This window comes from Apodemus sylvaticus, chromosome 8 (genome assembly GCF_947179515.1).
Source record: "Apodemus sylvaticus chromosome 8, mApoSyl1.1, whole genome shotgun sequence".
NCBI lineage: Eukaryota > Metazoa > Chordata > Mammalia > Rodentia > Muridae > Apodemus > Apodemus sylvaticus.
Genome location: NC_067479.1, coordinates 73305278 through 73323999, shown reverse-complemented (window position 1 = coordinate 73323999; position 18722 = coordinate 73305278). Strand labels below are relative to the sequence as shown.

Here is an 18722-nt window from a genome sequence, read left to right as displayed (position 1 = left end):
GCTCTGGAGCTTGAGGAAGTGGCTGGACAGACAGAGAACAGCAGAGGGTTTAGCAAGGGGACAGGGTGGGGCACACTCACTCCCTGGCTCTGGATATAAGGAGGTTCCCACAGCGATGGCCAGCTGCAGTCTTCTAGACAAAGAGGCACACACACCCTCCAAGAGCAGAGGTCTAACAGCTCCTCCTTCCTCCCGCAGTAAAAGGGAAACCCAGACAAATGCCTACCGGATTTAAGTCAGGTCAAGAAGGGAGGAGGAGGTGAGGGAGCTAGCAAAGGAAGGGGTGAGGAAAAGGGAGAGGAGGGTTAAGCAACCCTCTGGGTCCAAGGTTCACGGGCCTTTCACATCTGCGAAAGGGGCGGCTAGGAGTTCTTGGCTCAGCACTTTCTGTGATAAGAAGGTGCTCGATCAGGAATCTCCTTTGTCAGCTCTGCCCCAGGACCCAGGACAGGAGGCCCAGAGGAAGGGACAGCTGACTGAGTGTGCTCGCTGAAACCCCGGAGGACCTAATAAGTTACCAAGGACAGAGTACTGGTGGCACAGACTTCTTCCCGTGTGTCCTCCGGGTCCCACCCAAAGCTCACTTCTCTCTCGCCCGAAACAAGAAAGGCAGGAAGGTTACAGAATAGGACACATTGTTCACAGGCTGAGATTGGAGGAAGTCCGAGAGCAGTTAAGACGCCCTGTGCGGTGCTCTAAGTGAGAACTCTGTACACTTCCCCATGCAGAGAGGGGGGTGGTGCCTCTCAACTCAGGCATCACCCCAAAGTCTGGCCCTCAAGCTATTTTAAGAGAAATATGGTTCAGAAACAAGATCAAACTTCCAAATCCAACTCCATTCCACTAGCATGCTCTTTCATCTTTAGGAAAGCACACCAAAACACCTGGAGCTTCCAAAACTTCCTATGAATGTCCTAATACAAGCTTTCTTTTTTTTGTTTGGTTTTTTTGGGTTTTTTTTTTTTTTTTTTTTTTTGGTTTTTTTGTTTGGTTGGGTTTTTTTTTTTTTTTTTTTGTTTTTTGGATTTGTTTTTTTTTTTTTTTTTTTTTTTTTTTTTTTTCGAGACAGGGTTTCTCTGTATAGCCCTGGCTGTCTTGGAGCTCACTCTGTAGACCAGGCTGGCCTCGAACTCAGAAATCCACCTGCCTCTGCCTCCCAGAGTGCTGGGATTACAGGCGTGTGCCACTACTGCCCGGCAAGCTTTCTTAAAAATATATGGAGGCCCAGATGTAATTGGCTCATATCTGTAATCACACATTCAGAAGGTTGAGATAGAAGGATCCCATTTGGTTAAGGCCAGACTGAAGACAGCATGTTAAAAGGCAGGGGGGTGGGGCTGCCAAGATGAAGCCCACAATGGAAGAAGAAAATCTCCTACTGTTCTCTGAGCGTCACTCGTCCATGCATGCAAGTGCGCACACACTATAATAAAAAAATTAGCCAGGCGGTGGTGGCGCACATCTGTAATCCCAGCACTCTGGGAGGCAGAGGCAGAGCTCTCTGAGTTCAAGGACAGCCCGGTCTACAGAGTGAGTTCTAGGGCAGCAAGGACTATGCAGAGAAATTCTGTCTAAAAAAAACCTAAAATAATAATTTTATATATATGGAAAGCTGGAGTATAGCTCAGGTAGAGTGCTTACCTACCCCCATGCACAAAAATAGTGTGGAAATAAAGTTTCACTGAGCTATGCTAGACAGGCCCAGAATAAATAGAAAAGTTTCTATAATTTGAAATCACAGTTTATCCTACCTTTATAATCTACTTCAACTCTGGTATACTGGGCGTTTTTTGACAGCCTGTCTGTTCTGAAGCCCAACTGTGTGGCCTTCTTCTTCTACCTCTTCTTCACTCTTCGGTTATTCTACAGAAATATACAGAGGCAGTTCGTCACTATGCTCACTCACCTTCCCATTCCAGCCCCTTAAAGCTTTTAGCTAAACCAAGATGCAACGCTGGGCTTGGCCTCCCAAAGACCGTGCTGGAGGACGGAGAGATGGCTCAGCAGTTAGGAGTACTGTCTGTTCTTGAGAAGACCCGGGCTCTTTACCCAGGACCCACATGGCAGCCTCAACTCCCTGTTTTAGGAGACTCTTCTGGACTCCATAGCTAATGCATACATGGTATACAATCACATGCAGGCAAGACACCCATACACATAAAAATTAAATTTAAAAAAGTTTTAAAGATTGCATTTCTCATAAGACAGCCCCATATACACCTGAAATCCCTCTTGAAGACACTGTCCTTTCGTCCCAGCTTTCCCTAAAACACATCCATGGTGGCAGTGCTGACACTGCCAGACACACCACTGTGCATTTCAGTGCATTAGTTCACTGGAATGTATGCAGCCATGCAGCAGGTACTGCTGCACACTCTGCAGGGTGCCAAGCGGAGAGGAGGCAGGCAGCAAAGACCACCGAGCTCCGCTGCCTTCCTGAGCCTCCATTGTCCCTGGTCACCTGACCATCCCTTTAGACAGGAAACCACTCCAGGTGGCTTCCTAATGAGTTACCTAGAGCGGACTAAGATTAGATTGGAAAGCAGTCTGCAGGCTTTAGGGGACAGCATGGGCAGAAGCACTGTCACTGCCTTCAGGCTGCACCTCCCGTTCTCATTTTGGTAAGGATGAGAGGTGACAATGTCTACCCAGGGTGCGGTGACTTCTATTGAAGACACGGAAACACACATCAGGACACCTGCCCTGTTAGGATCAAAAAATGCACTTGCCGTCAATAGAGTACAGACTCAAACGTGAGTCCCTGGTCAGAAGAAAGGAGAAAAGGATGTGAGGGCCCATGAGGTTGAGCTCATGGCTGGCAAAAAACCAACTAACCAAGCAAGCAAACAAACAAACAAAAACCAGTGGAATCCTTAAGGAATTTAAGGATGGATGGAACCCACACCCCAGCGAACAGCATCCCCTAGTGGTCTCACCAGGAAGTACAACAAATGGAACCCTCTCTCCAACTGCCAGTAAGCCGGTCTTGTAAGCAGGCCCGGCAGGCTGCCTTTCATGGAGATGTCCCCTTTCCTCAACCACTGCCTCGCACCAGAGGCAAGAGAACACCACTTCTGGCTCTCACTGGGACACTTCCACCATTCAGACAGCCTGGTAAAGCAGCATCCCTTAGCCTTTCCAGGAGGAACTCAGCCTGAGCAGATTTTACAGAAGCTGACACACTGTCATTGTCCCTTTCTTTTGCTGTGCTCATCTCTAAGGACATCTCGGCTATTCCAGAAAAAAAAAAAAAAAAAAAAAACCCACACTCATTCTATAGCCTAGAAGTTCCCACTCTAGGGCTTCCAGGAGGTGGGCAGCAGAACCCCAGGCATGAAGTACCTGACAGAGTAGCCAGCCAGGGTTGAGCTACCAGCCTTCAATAGCAACACCACAACGCCCTTCCTCCAGGACCCCACACACAGCTCAGAGTTGAGACTCCCCTGCCAAGCTTAGGGAGCTACTGTGAGAATACACTTTCTCCCCCCAGAGACCCGGGGCTCGCCTCCTGCTCTCCAACCAGTCTGTGCTGCCTCCCTTAACAACAGAAAGAAAACAGATACACACTAGTGTAGTTGGATTCCTTATCAAGCCTCCATAGCTGCGCAGCCCCTCCCTCTCCAGTTCTCCATTTGTTTTTCTATATTTCACGATAGCTAAAATCGTTCCTTTAAAAAAAAAGTAAATTAAAAAAAAAAAGAAACTGTTTACTGCTCTAACCAGAGCTTCCATTAAACTAAAGCTTAAGTCTCTGGACAGAGAGCTCTACCTAGACAGTGCCAGGACTAGGGGCCAAGAAATAAGGTTCTTTCTCTCTCTGGCTAAGTTTCAGGTACCCCATCCTCCTCCGGAGTTTCCCTACACATCCACTTTCCTTGCTTCCCCCGCCTCTTACCTGTCCGGAGACCTCTGGGCAAGTGCGGGGAGGAGGGGGCTAGCAGCACACTGGGGTGAGGAGAGGTAGTTAAAGAGAATCAGGGGTGTGACTTCAGCAGCTGTTGACACCGAGGAGCAGAAAAGGCAGAGGGTGCCTGGGACCGAAATGGAAAACAGGAAAACACATGTGCGACTCTGGCCGGCGGTGGGGAGGGGCCAGAGGACGAGCTGGGGCTGAGACTGCCTGGTCAGACCGGGAGGACCTCGGAGCCCGCTGGCACCCGGGCATCTCCTCTGTTGGGCTCCTCCTCCCCACCTCAGCTCATAGCCTTCCTTGCTGCCCTAGCTTGCTGAGTATTTAAGTGTACCCTGCAATGGAAAGCGCCTCCTGAGCCCCTTTCTGCCTCTCCTCCAGTCTGTGTCCTAACTCTCCAACCCCGCCTTCTGTGCTGTCTCTGATCCCAGTGTGAGGCTAGTGACACTCTGCAGTCCTAGCTCAAGACTTTGTGCCATTTCCACCTCTAAAACTAACCATGGAGGCCAATGCACACCAACAGAGGCCACCTGTGGGTACAGACAGGGTTGTACCCAGATAGCAGCCAGCAAGCTCCCAGCTCAGATCTCTAATGGGTCTGAGTTACTAGGTAAAAAACCAACTAGGTTTGTGCCACCCTGGGCACATTCCTAAAGTTGGCAACCTTTCAAACCACTGTTATTTAAATATCTGTTAAATGTTTACTTTGCAGAAACAGAGAAAATGTGACCCTGGACTCAAAAAAATGAGGAGAGGTCTGGGGAGACATTTCTGCAGGTAAAACTGCTCGCCTTCAAAGCATGACAAACTCGTCTAAGCCCTGAAGCCCACAAAGGAGAGGGAAAGAACAAGTTGTCCTCTGGCCACACACGATGCTGCTGCAAGCGTTAATCCTTTAATCTCAGCACAGGCAGATCTCTGTGAGTTCCTGTGAGTCTGAACCCAGACTGGCCTACATAGTGAGTTCTAGGACAGACAGGGACACATAGAGAAACTTTGTCTCAAAAAAAAGGGGGGGGGGAGTCCTTTGGCTTCCACACATGCACTGTGGATACACACACATGCATACACTAGTGAAAAGATGTTTAAAGGGCTGGAGAGATGGCTCAGAGGTAAACAAACAAACAAACAAACAAACACTGGCTGCAATTCAATCCCAGCACCCACCATGGCAGCTCACAACTGTCTGTAACTCCTGTTCCAGGGGATCTGACACCCTCACACATACACACACGCAGGCAAAAACACCAAGGTACATAAAAAAATTAAAAATAAATAAAATTAAAAAAAAAACTAAAGCTTAAACTACACGAGCCTCTTTATATTCAGAATCAGAAATATAATTTTCAGAAGATACTTCTTGGTAGGCATATTAAGTCTCAAATCTCTGTCTAAGGGAGTGGCACTTCACAGCCCAAGAAGTATTTGCACAATCCAGGTGTGACTGCTGCCTTTGGGCAGCCATCTGTTCGTAAATTACTCCAGATATGGTCCAGATAAGGACTCAAGAATTCAGGCTGGGGACTAGAGGGATGGCGTGTACTGCTTGCAATTCCAGAACTACCTCAACCACCTCAGGCAGCTCCTGACTTCCTGGATCTCCAGGCCATCTGACACCCTCTTCTGGCCTCTACAGGCTCTTGCATTCAAGTGCAGTACTCACGCACGACATGTACACACACACACACACACACACACACAAATAATAATAAAGTAAATTTTAAAAAGAATTCTGACTGTATCACTATATGGGGAACCAAGTTATATGTTACCAAAAGGCAGAAATGAGAATTCACTGGCACCAAATCAGAAGTATTCCAAGGAAAATGAGATGCTCTTTTAGATCCCAGGCCACTTCCTGGCCGACCTGCCCTTTAATCTTACTGGGGGGATGGGGGGGGGAGAGGTCCAGGCTGTCAGTGAAGGAGGTTCACAGGAAGAGAGACAGAGCTGCCCCTGCTTCCCTTCACAGAAGGCTGCCTCTTGCTGGGACCACACAACAACCTCACTCCCACCACAGAGCTTTTGCAATATCTGTTCGACTGTTTGACTGTTTGACTGTTCTCCCTACTGAGAACATTCTTCTCTGTGACATTTTTCATTCCTGGTACTATTTGTTTGTCATCATCTCAGCCAAGAACAGAGAAGCATGATAGGAGCTCTGTTCCCCATTGTCCCCTAAGAAGGCGGGGGGGGGGGGGGACCTCACACAAATCACCAATGGGGGGGGAGAAAAGAAAGAAAGAGGGGGAGGGAGGGAGGGAAGAAGAGAGAGGAGAGAGAGAGAGAGAGAGACAGAAAGAAAGAAAGAAAGAAAGAAAGAAAGAAAGAAAGAAAGAAAGAAAGAAAGAAAGAAAGAAAGAAAGAAAGAAAGAAAGGAAGGAAGGAAGGAAGAAAGGAAGAAAGAAAGAAAGAAAGAAAGGAAGAAAGGAAGAAAGAAAGAAAGAAAGAAAGAAAGAAGAATACTGTCTCTGATTTCCCGGCAGGCTAGGCTCCTGGTGGGAGGTCCTTGAATTTGCCCTCCAGGCCACAGTGCTACTACCCTTAACATCAGAACCGCCCCCTTCACAGCCCCTAGGTTACTTAGAGTAAGGAGAATTCACAGATCCTTAATCTTTCCCCATTTTGCTACATTTAAGGGAAAGAGTGTGCTTTTCATTTTTACAGACAGGCCTTAAACAGTTTGAACTTGCCTTTTCCGGCCTGGTGGCAGGGCGCTTACCTAGCAAGCACAGGACCCTGGCTTCCATCTCTGAACCGCCGGTGCAGGTGGAAGTCTGCAGAGGTTAGGGCTAGGCATGGTCCTTCAAACTCAGCCTTAGGGATGTGGAGGCAGAGGGATCTGGAGTTCAAGGCCTGCCTCAATACATAATGTGTCTGAGGCTAGTCTAGACGGCAAAGAACCTGTTTCCGAAAAAGAAAGGACAGAAAAGATGAAGGAAAAAATGAAAGGAGGGAAGGGTGCAGAGAGGACAGGAGAGATGGTTCTGTGGGGAAAATGGCTAAGTAGCTAAGATTGATGACTGCACAATTCTCAAGACCTGAGTTCGAATCCCAGCTCGATGGTAAAAAGCTCCTATGGGTGGAGACAGGAAGATTGCTGACTCTTGCCGGCTGCCAGCCTAGCTCCAAATAGGGCGAGAGACCTTGTCTCAAGGGAATATACTCTGCATCCTCTGCTGCCAGGTGTGCACTGGCACAAGCACCGCCCCCCGCCACACAGAAACACACACACACACACACGCTCATGCACCACACCCAACATACATGTATGAAATGAAATTGACTTTTGTTTAGCTAATGGAAAAACTAAAAGGCCCACACCTAACGTTCTCTCCTGCAGACCCTCATCCAGGTGAGCCCATCCCCCTCCACCAGCAGCGGACTCACCTCTGCCTCCCTCCCACGCTTCCTCCCCAGCTACTCTCATGGGGGGGGGGGGGTGGACGTCCCGCACCTCTCTCGCTTGTTGGGTCTTTCTCTTGGTCTGCAGCGCTAAAATATCGACCGCTCAAGACCCGACCTAGCCACAATCACCCGGCTTGCCCTCGGATGGGCAGGCGCCAAAGCTGGGCTCTTCCCTTTTCTCTAAGAAGCTCTAGAATAAGAACTGTGGTGAATGAGAGCGAAGAAGGAAAGGTCTGAGATCCCAGAGACCCTGCAGGCCGACCCCCAGCCGGCCCCGCGCCTGCTCAACGAGTCCCCGGGGAATGAAAATGACTGCGGATACCCTTAGAGACGTGTCCTCTGCCCCAGGCACACTCAGCTCCCTCTTCCCTCCCTCCCAATCCAGCCCGAGCTGTCAGCCAGACGGCGGTCTGACCAAAAATTCCAACCCTAGACAGTCCCTGCCTCCAACCGAAGAGCTGGCTGACGCTCGGGAGGAACCCAGGCCGGGAAGCCCCAGGGGCAGCGGGGGACAGGGGCGGAGCCTGCTTGCAGCCGGGGGGAGGGGTCCCCGGACTTTATCTCTGCCTACCTCTGTGTTCTGACTCTCCGCCCCCTCGGGGGAGCTGTTGCATCAGCTTCTAGGTCCCAAATTAAAGAAAGTGACCACGGTGACCCGAAAGTGTCCTGAGTAGTCGCCAGGAGGCAGCACGTAACCAAAAATAGCGGCTGCAAGGGTGACATGAAGACTGAACTTGCCCAGTGAACCTTTCATCAAACCCAAGCAGAGACAGAAGGGGACCCGGAACTTGGCAAGGTGGCACACGCTTGTAATTCCAGCACTTAGGAGGGGAAGACTTGAGGATCAGAAGTTCAAAGTCATCTTCGGCTGTATAGTAAGTTGAAGGCCCTCCATTGTCAGAAAAGAAAAAGAAGAAACCGTTTTTGAAGGACCAGAGAGATAAGGCTCTTTAGGAGAGCTTGCTTTGCATGCCTGAGCTCCGGACAGTCTACTCTTCTCATTCCCTTTAGACAGAGCCTCTCACTGGACCCGAAGCTCAACATTTTGGTAAGGCTATCGGGCCAGCAACTTCTGGGACCTGCCTACTTCTGCCTCCCACGCCCCCTCCACGCCCCCTCCACGCCCCCTCCCCCCCCAGGATAATAGGCTCATTGAGCCAATCCTTAATTTTTTTGTTTTGGTTTTGGTTTTTTTTTTTTTTTTTTTGGATTTAGTTTTTTCAAGACAGGGTTTCTCTGTATAGCCCTGGCTGTCCTGGAACTCACTCTGTAGACCAGGCTAGCCTCGAACTCAGAAATCCGCCTGCCTCTGCCTCCCAGAGTGCTGACATTACAGGCGTGTGCCCCTTATTGTTGAGGTAGCTGCTAGAGACTCAAACTTGGGTCCTCGTGTTTGTTTAGCAAGCACCTTTTACCCATTGACCCATCTTCCCAGCTACATGTTTAAAATGTTTTATTCACTTGCGTGCGTGTGCGTGTGTGTGTGTGTGTGTGTGTGTGTTGCTTATGCTGTGTATGTATAAATGCAAGTGCATGTATACCACAGTGAGTGTGGAGATCAGAGGGAACTTTCAACTGGCTCAGAGCTTTCAGGTTTGCACACAAGTATTTTTATCGACTAAACCATCTCACTGGTCCCCATAGATTTATTTTTTAAAGAATCTGGAGTAGAGCAAATGCGGGAGGCCTGGAATCCTAGTACTTATGAGACTGAGACAGGGGGATCCTGTATTGGAGACCAGCCTGAACTACTTTACAAGCCTCAGTCTCAGTAAATGGAATACAAAAGAATATAGATATGCTTCCTGTAGGCTCCTGCTAAACAGATGTTCATACATCATATTTCTTGCATAATCCAGCCTTGGCTTTTTGGGGGAGAAGAGTGGGATCTCACTTTGTAAGTCCTCATTGTAGACCAGGATGGCCTCAAGGTGAGAATGATCCACTCCCTTTTGCTTCCTGACTGCTTCAATCTTAAAGTCTTAAAAACTTCAAGAAAAGCTATACAGCCATTGCTCCAGAGCTATCTAATCTCCTTTGTAGGTTCAGTAAGAAAAACATATGTTAATTTTAAGTGTGTGTGTGTGTATGTGTGTTGTGTATGTGTGTGTGTTGTGTATGTGTGCGTGTTGTGTGTATACATTTGAGAACAGGTACCCTCAGAAGCTAGATGGGTCAGATTCCCTGGAGCAAGAGTTACAGGTGATTCTGAGGTGCCTGCTATGGGTTCTGAGACTCAAACGTGGTCCTTTGCAAGAGCAATAGAAAAGTCTTTGAAAAGCAGAGGTTTAGAGGGGGGGCTGGAGAAATGACTCGTGGTTGAAAGCACCCTGGAGAAGTTGGTTTGACTCCCAGCACCCACATGATGGTTCTTCATGATCTGCAAGTCCAGTTCCAGGGAAGCGCATGCCTTCTTCTGGCTTCCACGGGCACTAGGTATATACATGGTACATGGACATACGTGTAGGCAAAAACACCAATACACATAAAATAAATCTTTAGAAAAGAAAAATAAGTGTGTGGTGCTGAGGGGTAGATACCCTTCCTATCATGTTCAAGACCCCTGACCACAAAAGAAAAAGGAAAAAACCCCAACAGGCCTCTACTCCTAGTTATTTGGGAGATGAGGCAGGTCACCTTGAGATACAGAGTTTGAGGCCAGTTTGAGCAACTTAAATAAGACCCTTGTCTCAAGTTAAAAATAAAATAAAATAAAAAAGGATGGGGTCAGGCATGCAAGCTCTCACATGCCATCCTAGCACACAGGAGGAGATTCAGGCTAAGACATCACTGCAAAATTTGAAGCCAACCTAGACCACACAATGAGCTCTAAGCTAGCCTAGGCTACTGAGACCCCATCTGGAAAAAGGGGGGGGGGTATGTCATAGTAGTACTCTATATCCATACCTCATAAACTTTGTGGTAAGTTTTGTTTTGATTTTTCAGACAGGGTTTCAGTACCACAGGCTGGTCTGGAACTCATCCCCCTCCTCCCACCTTCCCCTCCTCCCACCTCCCCCTCCTCCCACCTCCCAAGTGCATGCAGAGCGGTGTCTAGGCCGGGCCTGTTTTCTTTTGGGTTGGGGAGGAGGGGTGCAAAATCTATGGTATCTATTTAAGTTCCTTTTGTTCTTCACCCCATCTTTTTAGTTCAGTCCCATCCTGCATTTTTTTTTAGCATTTTGATTTTTTTAAGACCATATTTATTATGTATACAGCATTCTGCCTGCATGTATACCTGCAGGCCAGAAGAGGGCACCAGATCTCATTACAGGTGGTTGTGAACCACCATGTGGTTGCTGGGCATTGAACTCAGGACCTCTCCAGTCCCCAGTTTTTATTTTATTCTTTTAATAAGATTTATTTATTATATGTAAGTACACTGTAGCTGTCTTCAGACAGCACCAGAAGAGAGCATCAGATCTTGTTACAGATGATTGTGAGCCACCATGTGGTTGCTGGGATTTGAACTAAGTACCTTCAGAAGAGCAGCTGATGCTCTTAACTGCTGAGCCATATCTCCAGCCCCCAGTTTATATTTTTTAACAAGGATTCACCCTTCCCTTCTTCCAAAGCACAACTCTGAAACCTTCCAGGGTAGAAACTTCCCAGTCTTGCAGAAGGAAACGACGGACTCGATGTACCCGAGGACAGGCCATTACAACACTCGCGCTCTCCTTGTCCTCGTTAGCCGGGGTTTGTATCTAACCCAACAACACAATAATGTAGTTTTGTCATAAAGGATTTGGCTCACATTACCACCCTTGAAATATTTTCAGAACTGCAATATTTATTTTCTTTTTAGTAGTTATACCAATAAACACATGGGAGACAGGAACTGAGGTCAAACCCTGCTAGCTCAGGGAGGTAACTTTATCTTAACTATATACAACATATGTATTGATGAGCCCGATCCTACAACTAAACTGCTCGCTCCTTAGCAATTCTCTATATTTGTCCTACTACTGAGCTAGGCTACCTTTCTCTTCAGCCCCTCCAAACCCATTAGGGCTCCTGAGCTTTCTTCCCTAGAAGGCTGTTCACCTGTGTTCTGGCAGCTGCTTCTGTGGTTCCCACCAGCCCAGAGACAATCCCTCTGTCACCTGGAGCTCCTTCCCTAAGGCTCTTCCAAGCCAAAAGAGAGCTAGTAATTACGGTAAGTCTCTAGCTACACACACACACACACACACACACACACACCCCGTGACTGAACTAGGTCACCTTCACGCCTTCACTTAGAGAGGCTCCGGGCCAAGTCGGTAGGGGCCCAGTTTGAAGCCACCCAGCTGACTTTACCTAGAGTCACAAAGACCACAGACCTCTCCAAAGCAATTTGCCTGAAAATAGGCAGAACGTCCTCTTCTTTTGCATTTCAGCTGTGTGAGGCTTTTAGAGGCACACTCTAACTACTCCTCTTCAGGACACACCTAACTGACTCGGACTCTGCCATTATCTAAGCTTGTACATTTTGTTAACAATTGGGTTTTCTATGTATAATAATCAAATATCCTGTAACAGAGAACCAAGAATTCAAGAGTTTCTAAACCAATCTGGGTTACAGAGCAAGACCCTGTGTCTCATAATGGGAAAGGAAAGGTTAGGGAGGGAGGAGAGATGGAGGAAATAGAAAGGGAAAAGGAAGGAAAGATGAGTTCCTCAAAGGCAGAAATAAATATCAAGAGACTGAATAAAGCCAGGCGTGGTGGTACAAACTGGTGATCTCCGTATCCTAAGAGCTGATGCAGAAGCATCGAGGGCAGCCAGGGCCACGTGGCAGGTACTGGGTCATCCAGAGCTACCTAGCAAGATCCCGTCTCAAAAGGGGTGGTGGAGAGAAAGGTGGCCCCCGTTTATAGGCTGAGCATCCTTTATTTGAAATGCAGTCTTGCTTCCACTGCCAGCTAGAGAATTAAAAGGCAGGAAAGGAAACCCTCAACTATGACAGGTAGCAGTGGAGAAATCTCAAACAGCAAACAGAGCAGACAGAATCAGCAGTTGAAGAAAGGCCTTTTTTTGAGGCTTTGTGTTTTTTGAAGAAACACACATGTATCACACAGAGTGAAAAGTGCCTTTCTTTGCAAAGCTAAGAAGGGGGAACTCAGAAAACTGAAAATCCAGTCTCTTCTCCAAGGCTGGGGTTTTTAAGTCTCTGAAGTTTTCCCTAATTTAAGGTTGGTCCGTTTAAAGAAAAAAAAAATAGGATGGATGATTGACCCACAACTGTTTTGTAACATGTACCGATCCAGGCTTGAATTCCTGGAGTCAGTCCATCAGCAGGAGATCTACTGGGAGGGGAAAAAACCCATAAGGCCCTTGTTTTAATACTGCCAGGCTAGGAGGGGAGGATGAAGCCAGACATCTTGGAAATTCATCATTATCTAGTCATGGTCTTATCTGTCTGCCTACCAGGGAATCTATCCAATTCCTAGGCCCTTAATACAGAAATGCCTGATTTGGGAACAATTGAATATATATTGTATGTTGGGAATAAACCTGAATTCTAAGCATAAAATTCTGTCATGCTTGATGTTAGTTTTGTGTATACTGGAGATTAATCCACAGTCTGAGCACGCTAGGCAAGTACTCTACCACAGCACCATTAGCAGCCCTTAGTGGGCCTGGGTTGTTTTTGAGTAAAATTCCGTCATAACTTCAGGTGTGTCATTTCCATTGTAGCATCATGTTTGGATTCAACAAGTTTGATTTTGGAGCACTTCACAGTTCAGTTTTCAGGTTCAGACCATTCAAGGTATACTTAACCCATGAGAATGTGTGGTGGGTGCTCTTGAAAAGTTGGAATCAGGACCACCTTATATCCCTGCATTCGGGAGCAGAGGCAGATGTATCTCTATGAGTTCGAAGCCAGCCTGGTCTACATACTGAGTACCATAGTTACATTGTGAGATCCTGTCTCAAGGGGAAAAAAAATTGGCACCAGTACAACTTCCTCAAAACAAAAATAAAAACAATTAAAAAAAAAAAAAAAAAGCAAGGCAGTGGTGGGGCACGCCTGTAATCCAGCACTCTGGGAGGCAGAGGCAGGCGGATTTCTGAGTTCGAGGTCAGCCTGGTCTACAGAGTGAGTTCCAGGACAGCCAGGGCTATTCAGAGAAACCCTGTCTCAAAAAAAACCAAATCAAAAAAAAAAAAAAAAAAACAGTTTAATAGTGTCCTCAGATCCGTATTTCCATACATATTCTTGCAAATAACATATACAATATACTAATAGTACACTGGGCTGTATGTACTATTAGTCATATCTGTGATCATTTGTCTTCCCTAGACTCAATATCTTATCTGGGCTGTTTTTAGCTATCCTTATAATCTCTTAACCCATTCATTACTTCTTCGATTCTGTTGGATGAGAACCAAATTTCTCAGACTCGTTCTACACTTGATCATATCATGATCAGAATGCAAACGTTAAAATGATGCAGAAGTCTGCGCAATAAGGTTCGTTGGATGCGACACTTCTGAGTTACCCTAAATTTCCAAAGTCTGGAGAACATCCAGGAAAGGTCTTGGAAACAGCTGCGAAGGATTCGGTCACAGGTATGTCGACCACTTCGGAGGGTGCAAGATGCATGCGCCGGACAGCGCCTCCTGTCCAGAAAGCCCAGCCCGCGGCTGACTCTCACTTCCGTACGATGACCCAAGATGGTGGGATCCGCGATTGAAAACCACATTCAAGATGTCGGCTTCCGGCTTTCCCGGCAGCGTCCCGCGTGGCTACCGGAGCCACGCCCACTTCCGGCTCCCTTGCTCCGGCATGGCTGCCTTAGGGACCTGGCTGTCCAGTGAGTGGTTGTGGGGCTGGGGACCCGGGAGCCGCGGGGCGACTGGCCCTCTAACTCTCTGCTCTTGCAGTAGGTGTCCGGAGGCTGCACAGCAGCGTGGTGGCGCGGGCCGGCAGCCAGTGGCGACTCCAGTGAGTGCCTGACGGGGGCGGGGGCGCGGCGGGACCTGGTGTCCCCACCGCGTCCTCACCCCACTGTTTCCCCCACCTAGGCAGGGCCTGGCGGCCAACCCTTCCGGCTATGGGCCCCTCACGGAGCTCCCTGACTGGTCTTTCGCGGGTGAGACTTGACGTCAGGGTTTTTTCTTTTTCCTGAGAGACCACCCCGGGTAGGGGTTGGGGGGCGTGTCTGGGAAAATATTGACCCTTTTACTTAGGAAAGAGGTCAAGGACTGGAACTCTAATTTTGCCCGACTACGTAGCCCGGTGTAAGTTTGGCTCTGAAGTTTAAGCTTTGAGAGCTGAGGCAGAGGGATTGCTGTGAGGTCAGTGCTATGTAGGGAATCCCTGATTATTCTGAACTACAGAATAGACCCTGTGTATCAATAAATCAATAGTAAATTGGCTAAGAAAAGCAAGCTGTGGGGGGATCGTGCCCAGAAGATAGAAGGTGAATCTAACTTGGGTTGTCCTGAGGGAGGAAGTGTGTGTGACTTTTATCCTCTCAGAAGGGGACATGTGTGATGAGTGTATTTTGACAATTTGATTGCAAATACATAAGGAATTCTTCGAAAAGCTGTTGAAAAGAATACCGAAGATTCCTACAAGTCTACTGAAGATAGCAGACTCAATACAGAGAAGTCTTTTTCTTTTTTAAAAAAACAAAGCTTATGGGCTGAAGAGATGCCTCCAGTGCAGTGGCTGTTCTTCCAGAGGACTTTTGTTGGATTCCCAACACCCAGAGGGTGACTCACAATTGCTTGTAACTCCAGTTCCAGAGGATCTAACGTCATCTTTGCACTTCCATCTGTACCAGGCAAAGACATACATGCAAGCAAAACATCCAATCACATGAAAATAAAACTTTAAAAAACAAAAGAAAACAAAAAAGAATAATGGCATATGCCTGCAATCAGCACTCAGGAGGCAGAAGCACTGAGAGCTAGAGGATAGCCTTGGCTACATAGTGAGACCCTACCTCAAAAATCAAGGGTGATGGGGGGGGGGGAGGAACCCTGTATTTCATTATACAGTGGGATGAAGTTTAGTAATGACTCCCATTGAGTGAAGGGTTTCTGAAGATAAAAAGTGAATTCAGCATGGCAGACGACCCTAGGTCCATGCTAATGACAGGGTTAAATGATGGAAGAGTGTGCCTAGGAAGTCATTTTCATGATTCTGTTGTACCTCACCACTAAAGCTAGATCAATTTTAGTTGTGGTTGTGAACTGGGATCCTCTTCAGTATTATTTTTCATGGGCAGCACTGGGACCTGAACCTAGGGCCTCACACATTGCTAAGCCTGACCCCAACCATAGTGTGATCTGGAAGAGGGGAGCTAGTCCCACTCACACCAGTGTTTGGACGAGATGCCCACACCACATTTAACACTCTGCCTGTCTTTCGCTTTTGTCTGTAGATGGCCGTCCTGCTCCCCCAATGAAAGGTCAACTTCGAAGAAAAGCTCAAAGGGAGAAGCTCGCAGTGAGTGGCCGGGACTCCAGCAAAGGCTATGTTTATAATTGGAGGAGGAAATCTTAAATCATCATTTATCTTTGTTTTAAGATTGATTTTTATTTTATGTGTCTGCCTGTATCCATGTGTGTTCATCATATGTGCTCATGGGAACCTGTTTCACTCAAAGGAGGGGGTCAGATCCCCTGGAACTGGAATTACAGATGGTTGTGAGCTCCCAGGTGGCTATTGGGAATTGAACCCGGGGTCCCATGCAAGAGCAGAAAGTATTCTTTAACCACTGAGCCATCTCTCCAGCCCCATGAATTAGAATCTGTTTTAAGTTGTGTTGCACTTGAGCTACTGTTTGATAATGCATGGGATAAAATCCAGGGCTTCCTACCTGAGAGACAAGCCAACCAGCAGCAGCTGTTCTCCAGTCCTTGACCCAACTAACTTTCTTTCTTTTTTCTTTTCCTTTTTTCTTTCTTTTCTCTCTCTCTCTCTCTCTTTCTTTCTTTCTTTTATTTTGGGGGGGGGGTGGGTTTTTGGGATTTGGTTTTTTCAAGAGAGGGTTTCTCTGTGTAGCCCTGGCTGTCCTGGAACTCACTCTGTAGACCAGGCTACCTCGAACTCAGAAATCCGCCTGCCTCTGCCTCTGCCTCTGCCTCTACCTCCCAGAGTGGGGAAGGATTACAAATGTGCACCACCACTGCCCGGACTCTTTTCTTTCTTTCAATGAAGCAATATAGACCAGGCCAGCCTCAAACTCAGGAGAGATGGGCCTGCCTTTACCTCCCTAGTACTAGGATCAAAGGATGTTGTCACCTTACCTGGCCCAAGCCAAATGTCTTAGTAGCACTGTGAGAAAGGAAGCCTGGAGTGGGGCGCTCCCAGAAGCCAACAGCAGCGACTCCTCAGCTTCACACTGTCCGTGTGAGGCATCAGTGTCCAGCTGAACACCTGGCCTTGGGGGAGAAAGGATGTCTGCTCAATGGTACATGTGCTTGAGCCCCAGATGTTAGCTACTTACTCTTTTCCTGTCTGTTTCAGAGACGAGTTGTACTGCTGACACAGGAAATGGATGCTGGATTACAGGCCTGGAAGCTGAGGCAGCAGAAATTGCAGGAAGAAAGGAAGCAGGGACACGATCTTAAACCTAAAGGGACTTTACTGAGAAGCCCACTTCCAAACCAATAAAAAGCAGCTCCCGTTCCACTTTTCCAGCCTCTCTCTGGCTTTCTTTTTTATCATCTGAATGCTTTATCCCAGGTAGAATCAAATCATTTTTCCTGCCATTTGTATTGACAGCAAAAGACCTCAGGCACCGGGAGCAAGTGAAAATCCCTGCCTGTGAGGCTTGGCCCAGTGCCCTTAGTCCTCACCCCATTCCAGTTCAGCCTGATCTTGCTCTGAGATCATTTTGCCTGTGGTGCTGAAGCGTGCCCAGAGCCTTGCAAAGGCTAAGCGTGCCACCACCCTACCACTTAGGCTGCTTGGGATTTTAATCCTCTTGGAGCTGGTCATAGGGCTGAGCCAGCTAAGAGCAGCAACTGCTCTGTGAGAGAAGAGAGGGGCAGCAGCAGTTTTCCTAGTTTACCCTTATGCTCCTGTCACTAATAGCCCATGCCCAGCTCAGATGCAACCAGTCGGCACTCAATAAATGCTTTGTTGAAAAAGCCTTTCCTCTGGGAAGTGGTGGTACACGCCTTTAACCCCAGGGAGGATTTCTGAGTTCGAGGCCAGCCTGGTCTATAGAGTGAGTTCCAGGACAGTCAGGGCTACACAGAGAAACCCTGTCTTGGGGGGGGGGGAACAAACAAACAAAAAGGCCTTTCCACCTGAGGTCCTTTTTCATTTTTGAGACACCTCTCATAATAGTGCTGGCTGTCCTGAAACTGGCCAGGTTGACCAAGGTGCCTTACAATCACAGAGATCCTCCTGCCTCTGTCTGGATTTAGAGCCATGTGCCACTACACCTGGCAGAAGTCCCTTCCTTAACAAGCAGCTAGTATCCAGGTATATGGTCCAGGAGACACCTTCACTGGAAGGCTGACAGGAAGGAGTAAACTATGATGGGACTAAATTCCAGAGGCTGAGGAGAGTTCTGTACTTCCCCACCCCACCTCACACACAGTGTCGCTGCCCACGAGCTAGCAGCCATTCATTTTATTGATCACGAGTCCTCCCTTGGATTCTGGAGGCAAGGACCTCTGTTCCGGTTCCAAGGCTGGATGTTTGGCTCCCATCTTTCCACCACAAAGCTGACAGTTGTGGGTCTCCGGAGCTTCCTACCTGACCTTATCCACCCCCCTTCCCGGTTCCCTGGCCTGCTTTCCTTCCCTCTCCCCACTGCCTTCCTCTGGATGACCAAATGCAATTCTTGGATCTTACATTTCGCTGATGGTCGAGTTTTCTGTCTCCCACACTTTTCCTGCCTCTGTCCCACTGCTTGGTGTTTTTCCAGATCTAGCTGTCAACCTCTTATCTGCCTCCCTCTCCAGCGAGTCTGTCCTCCCTCTCCTTTTGTTCTCCCTGCCCAGCTACTGTAAAGACTGAAGGAAACTCCAAAACTCTACCACCCAATCCTTCCTCTTCCAACAAATTTCATCAAACGTTTATCTGGCTTCCCCCCATCCTGTGACCTTGAACCCTTTTCCTACCCAGGCAGTTCACACTCAGTGGAACAGCCAGGTTGTAAAAGCCATTAATAAAGGGCTGGGCCCCCAAATCCTAAGTAATGGTGTTGGCCGTTGGGCAGAGTGGCTTTTGTTACAGTCTTAAGTTTGGGGCAAGAGGAGGAGGAGGCTGTCCACAAGTCTCAGTGTAGAACCCCCTTGTTATTAAATGTCCCTTCTCCCAACCTTCCTCACAGGCATGGAAGACTTCATGTTTCTCCACCATCCCTGGCCCTCCGGCCTCCCAATACTTAAACCCTCTCAAGTGAGACATGCTGAATACTACGGGAATCAGGCCACCCAAAAAATGCTTAGG

General features: G+C 47.9%; 2 protein-coding genes across 9 annotated transcripts in view; one reads left to right on the top strand and one right to left on the bottom strand.

The window, feature by feature from the left end:
• Positions 1–4040, bottom strand: part of Slc7a7 (solute carrier family 7 member 7) — a 42423-nt gene extending 38383 nt beyond the window's left edge. Inside the window, exons 1-2 of one of the 5 annotated variants that reach the window (XM_052191517.1) lie at positions 3896–4029; positions 1752–1863 (exon numbers count right to left, since the gene is read on the bottom strand). The gene's annotated coding sequence lies outside the window, so the exon portion shown is untranslated. Of the gene's footprint in view, positions 1–80; positions 178–226; positions 467–518; positions 608–1751; positions 1864–3895 lie in introns of those variants that run through there. The other 4 variants (XM_052191523.1, XM_052191521.1, XM_052191520.1 and 1 more) reach the window with 4 other exon arrangements.
• A 9628-nt stretch (positions 4041–13668) lies between these two features.
• Mrpl52 (mitochondrial ribosomal protein L52) lies at positions 13669–16950 on the top strand. 4 transcript variants are annotated; one of them, XM_052191514.1, is made up of 5 exons: positions 13731–14115; positions 14189–14246; positions 14327–14394; positions 15694–15765; positions 16782–16885. In XM_052191514.1, the coding sequence occupies exons 1-5, from the start codon at positions 14010–14012 to the stop codon at positions 16883–16885; spliced, it is 408 nt and encodes a 135-aa protein (XP_052047474.1). In that variant the 5' UTR covers positions 13731–14009. The 4 variants fall into 4 exon arrangements, with proteins under 4 accessions (XP_052047475.1, XP_052047474.1, XP_052047473.1 ...); XM_052191513.1 differs by having other exon boundaries at positions 13973–14115; positions 15694–15758; positions 16782–16950; XM_052191512.1 differs by having other exon boundaries at positions 13987–14115; positions 14186–14246; positions 15694–15758; positions 16782–16950.
• The last annotated feature ends 1772 nt before the right edge of the window (positions 16951–18722 follow it).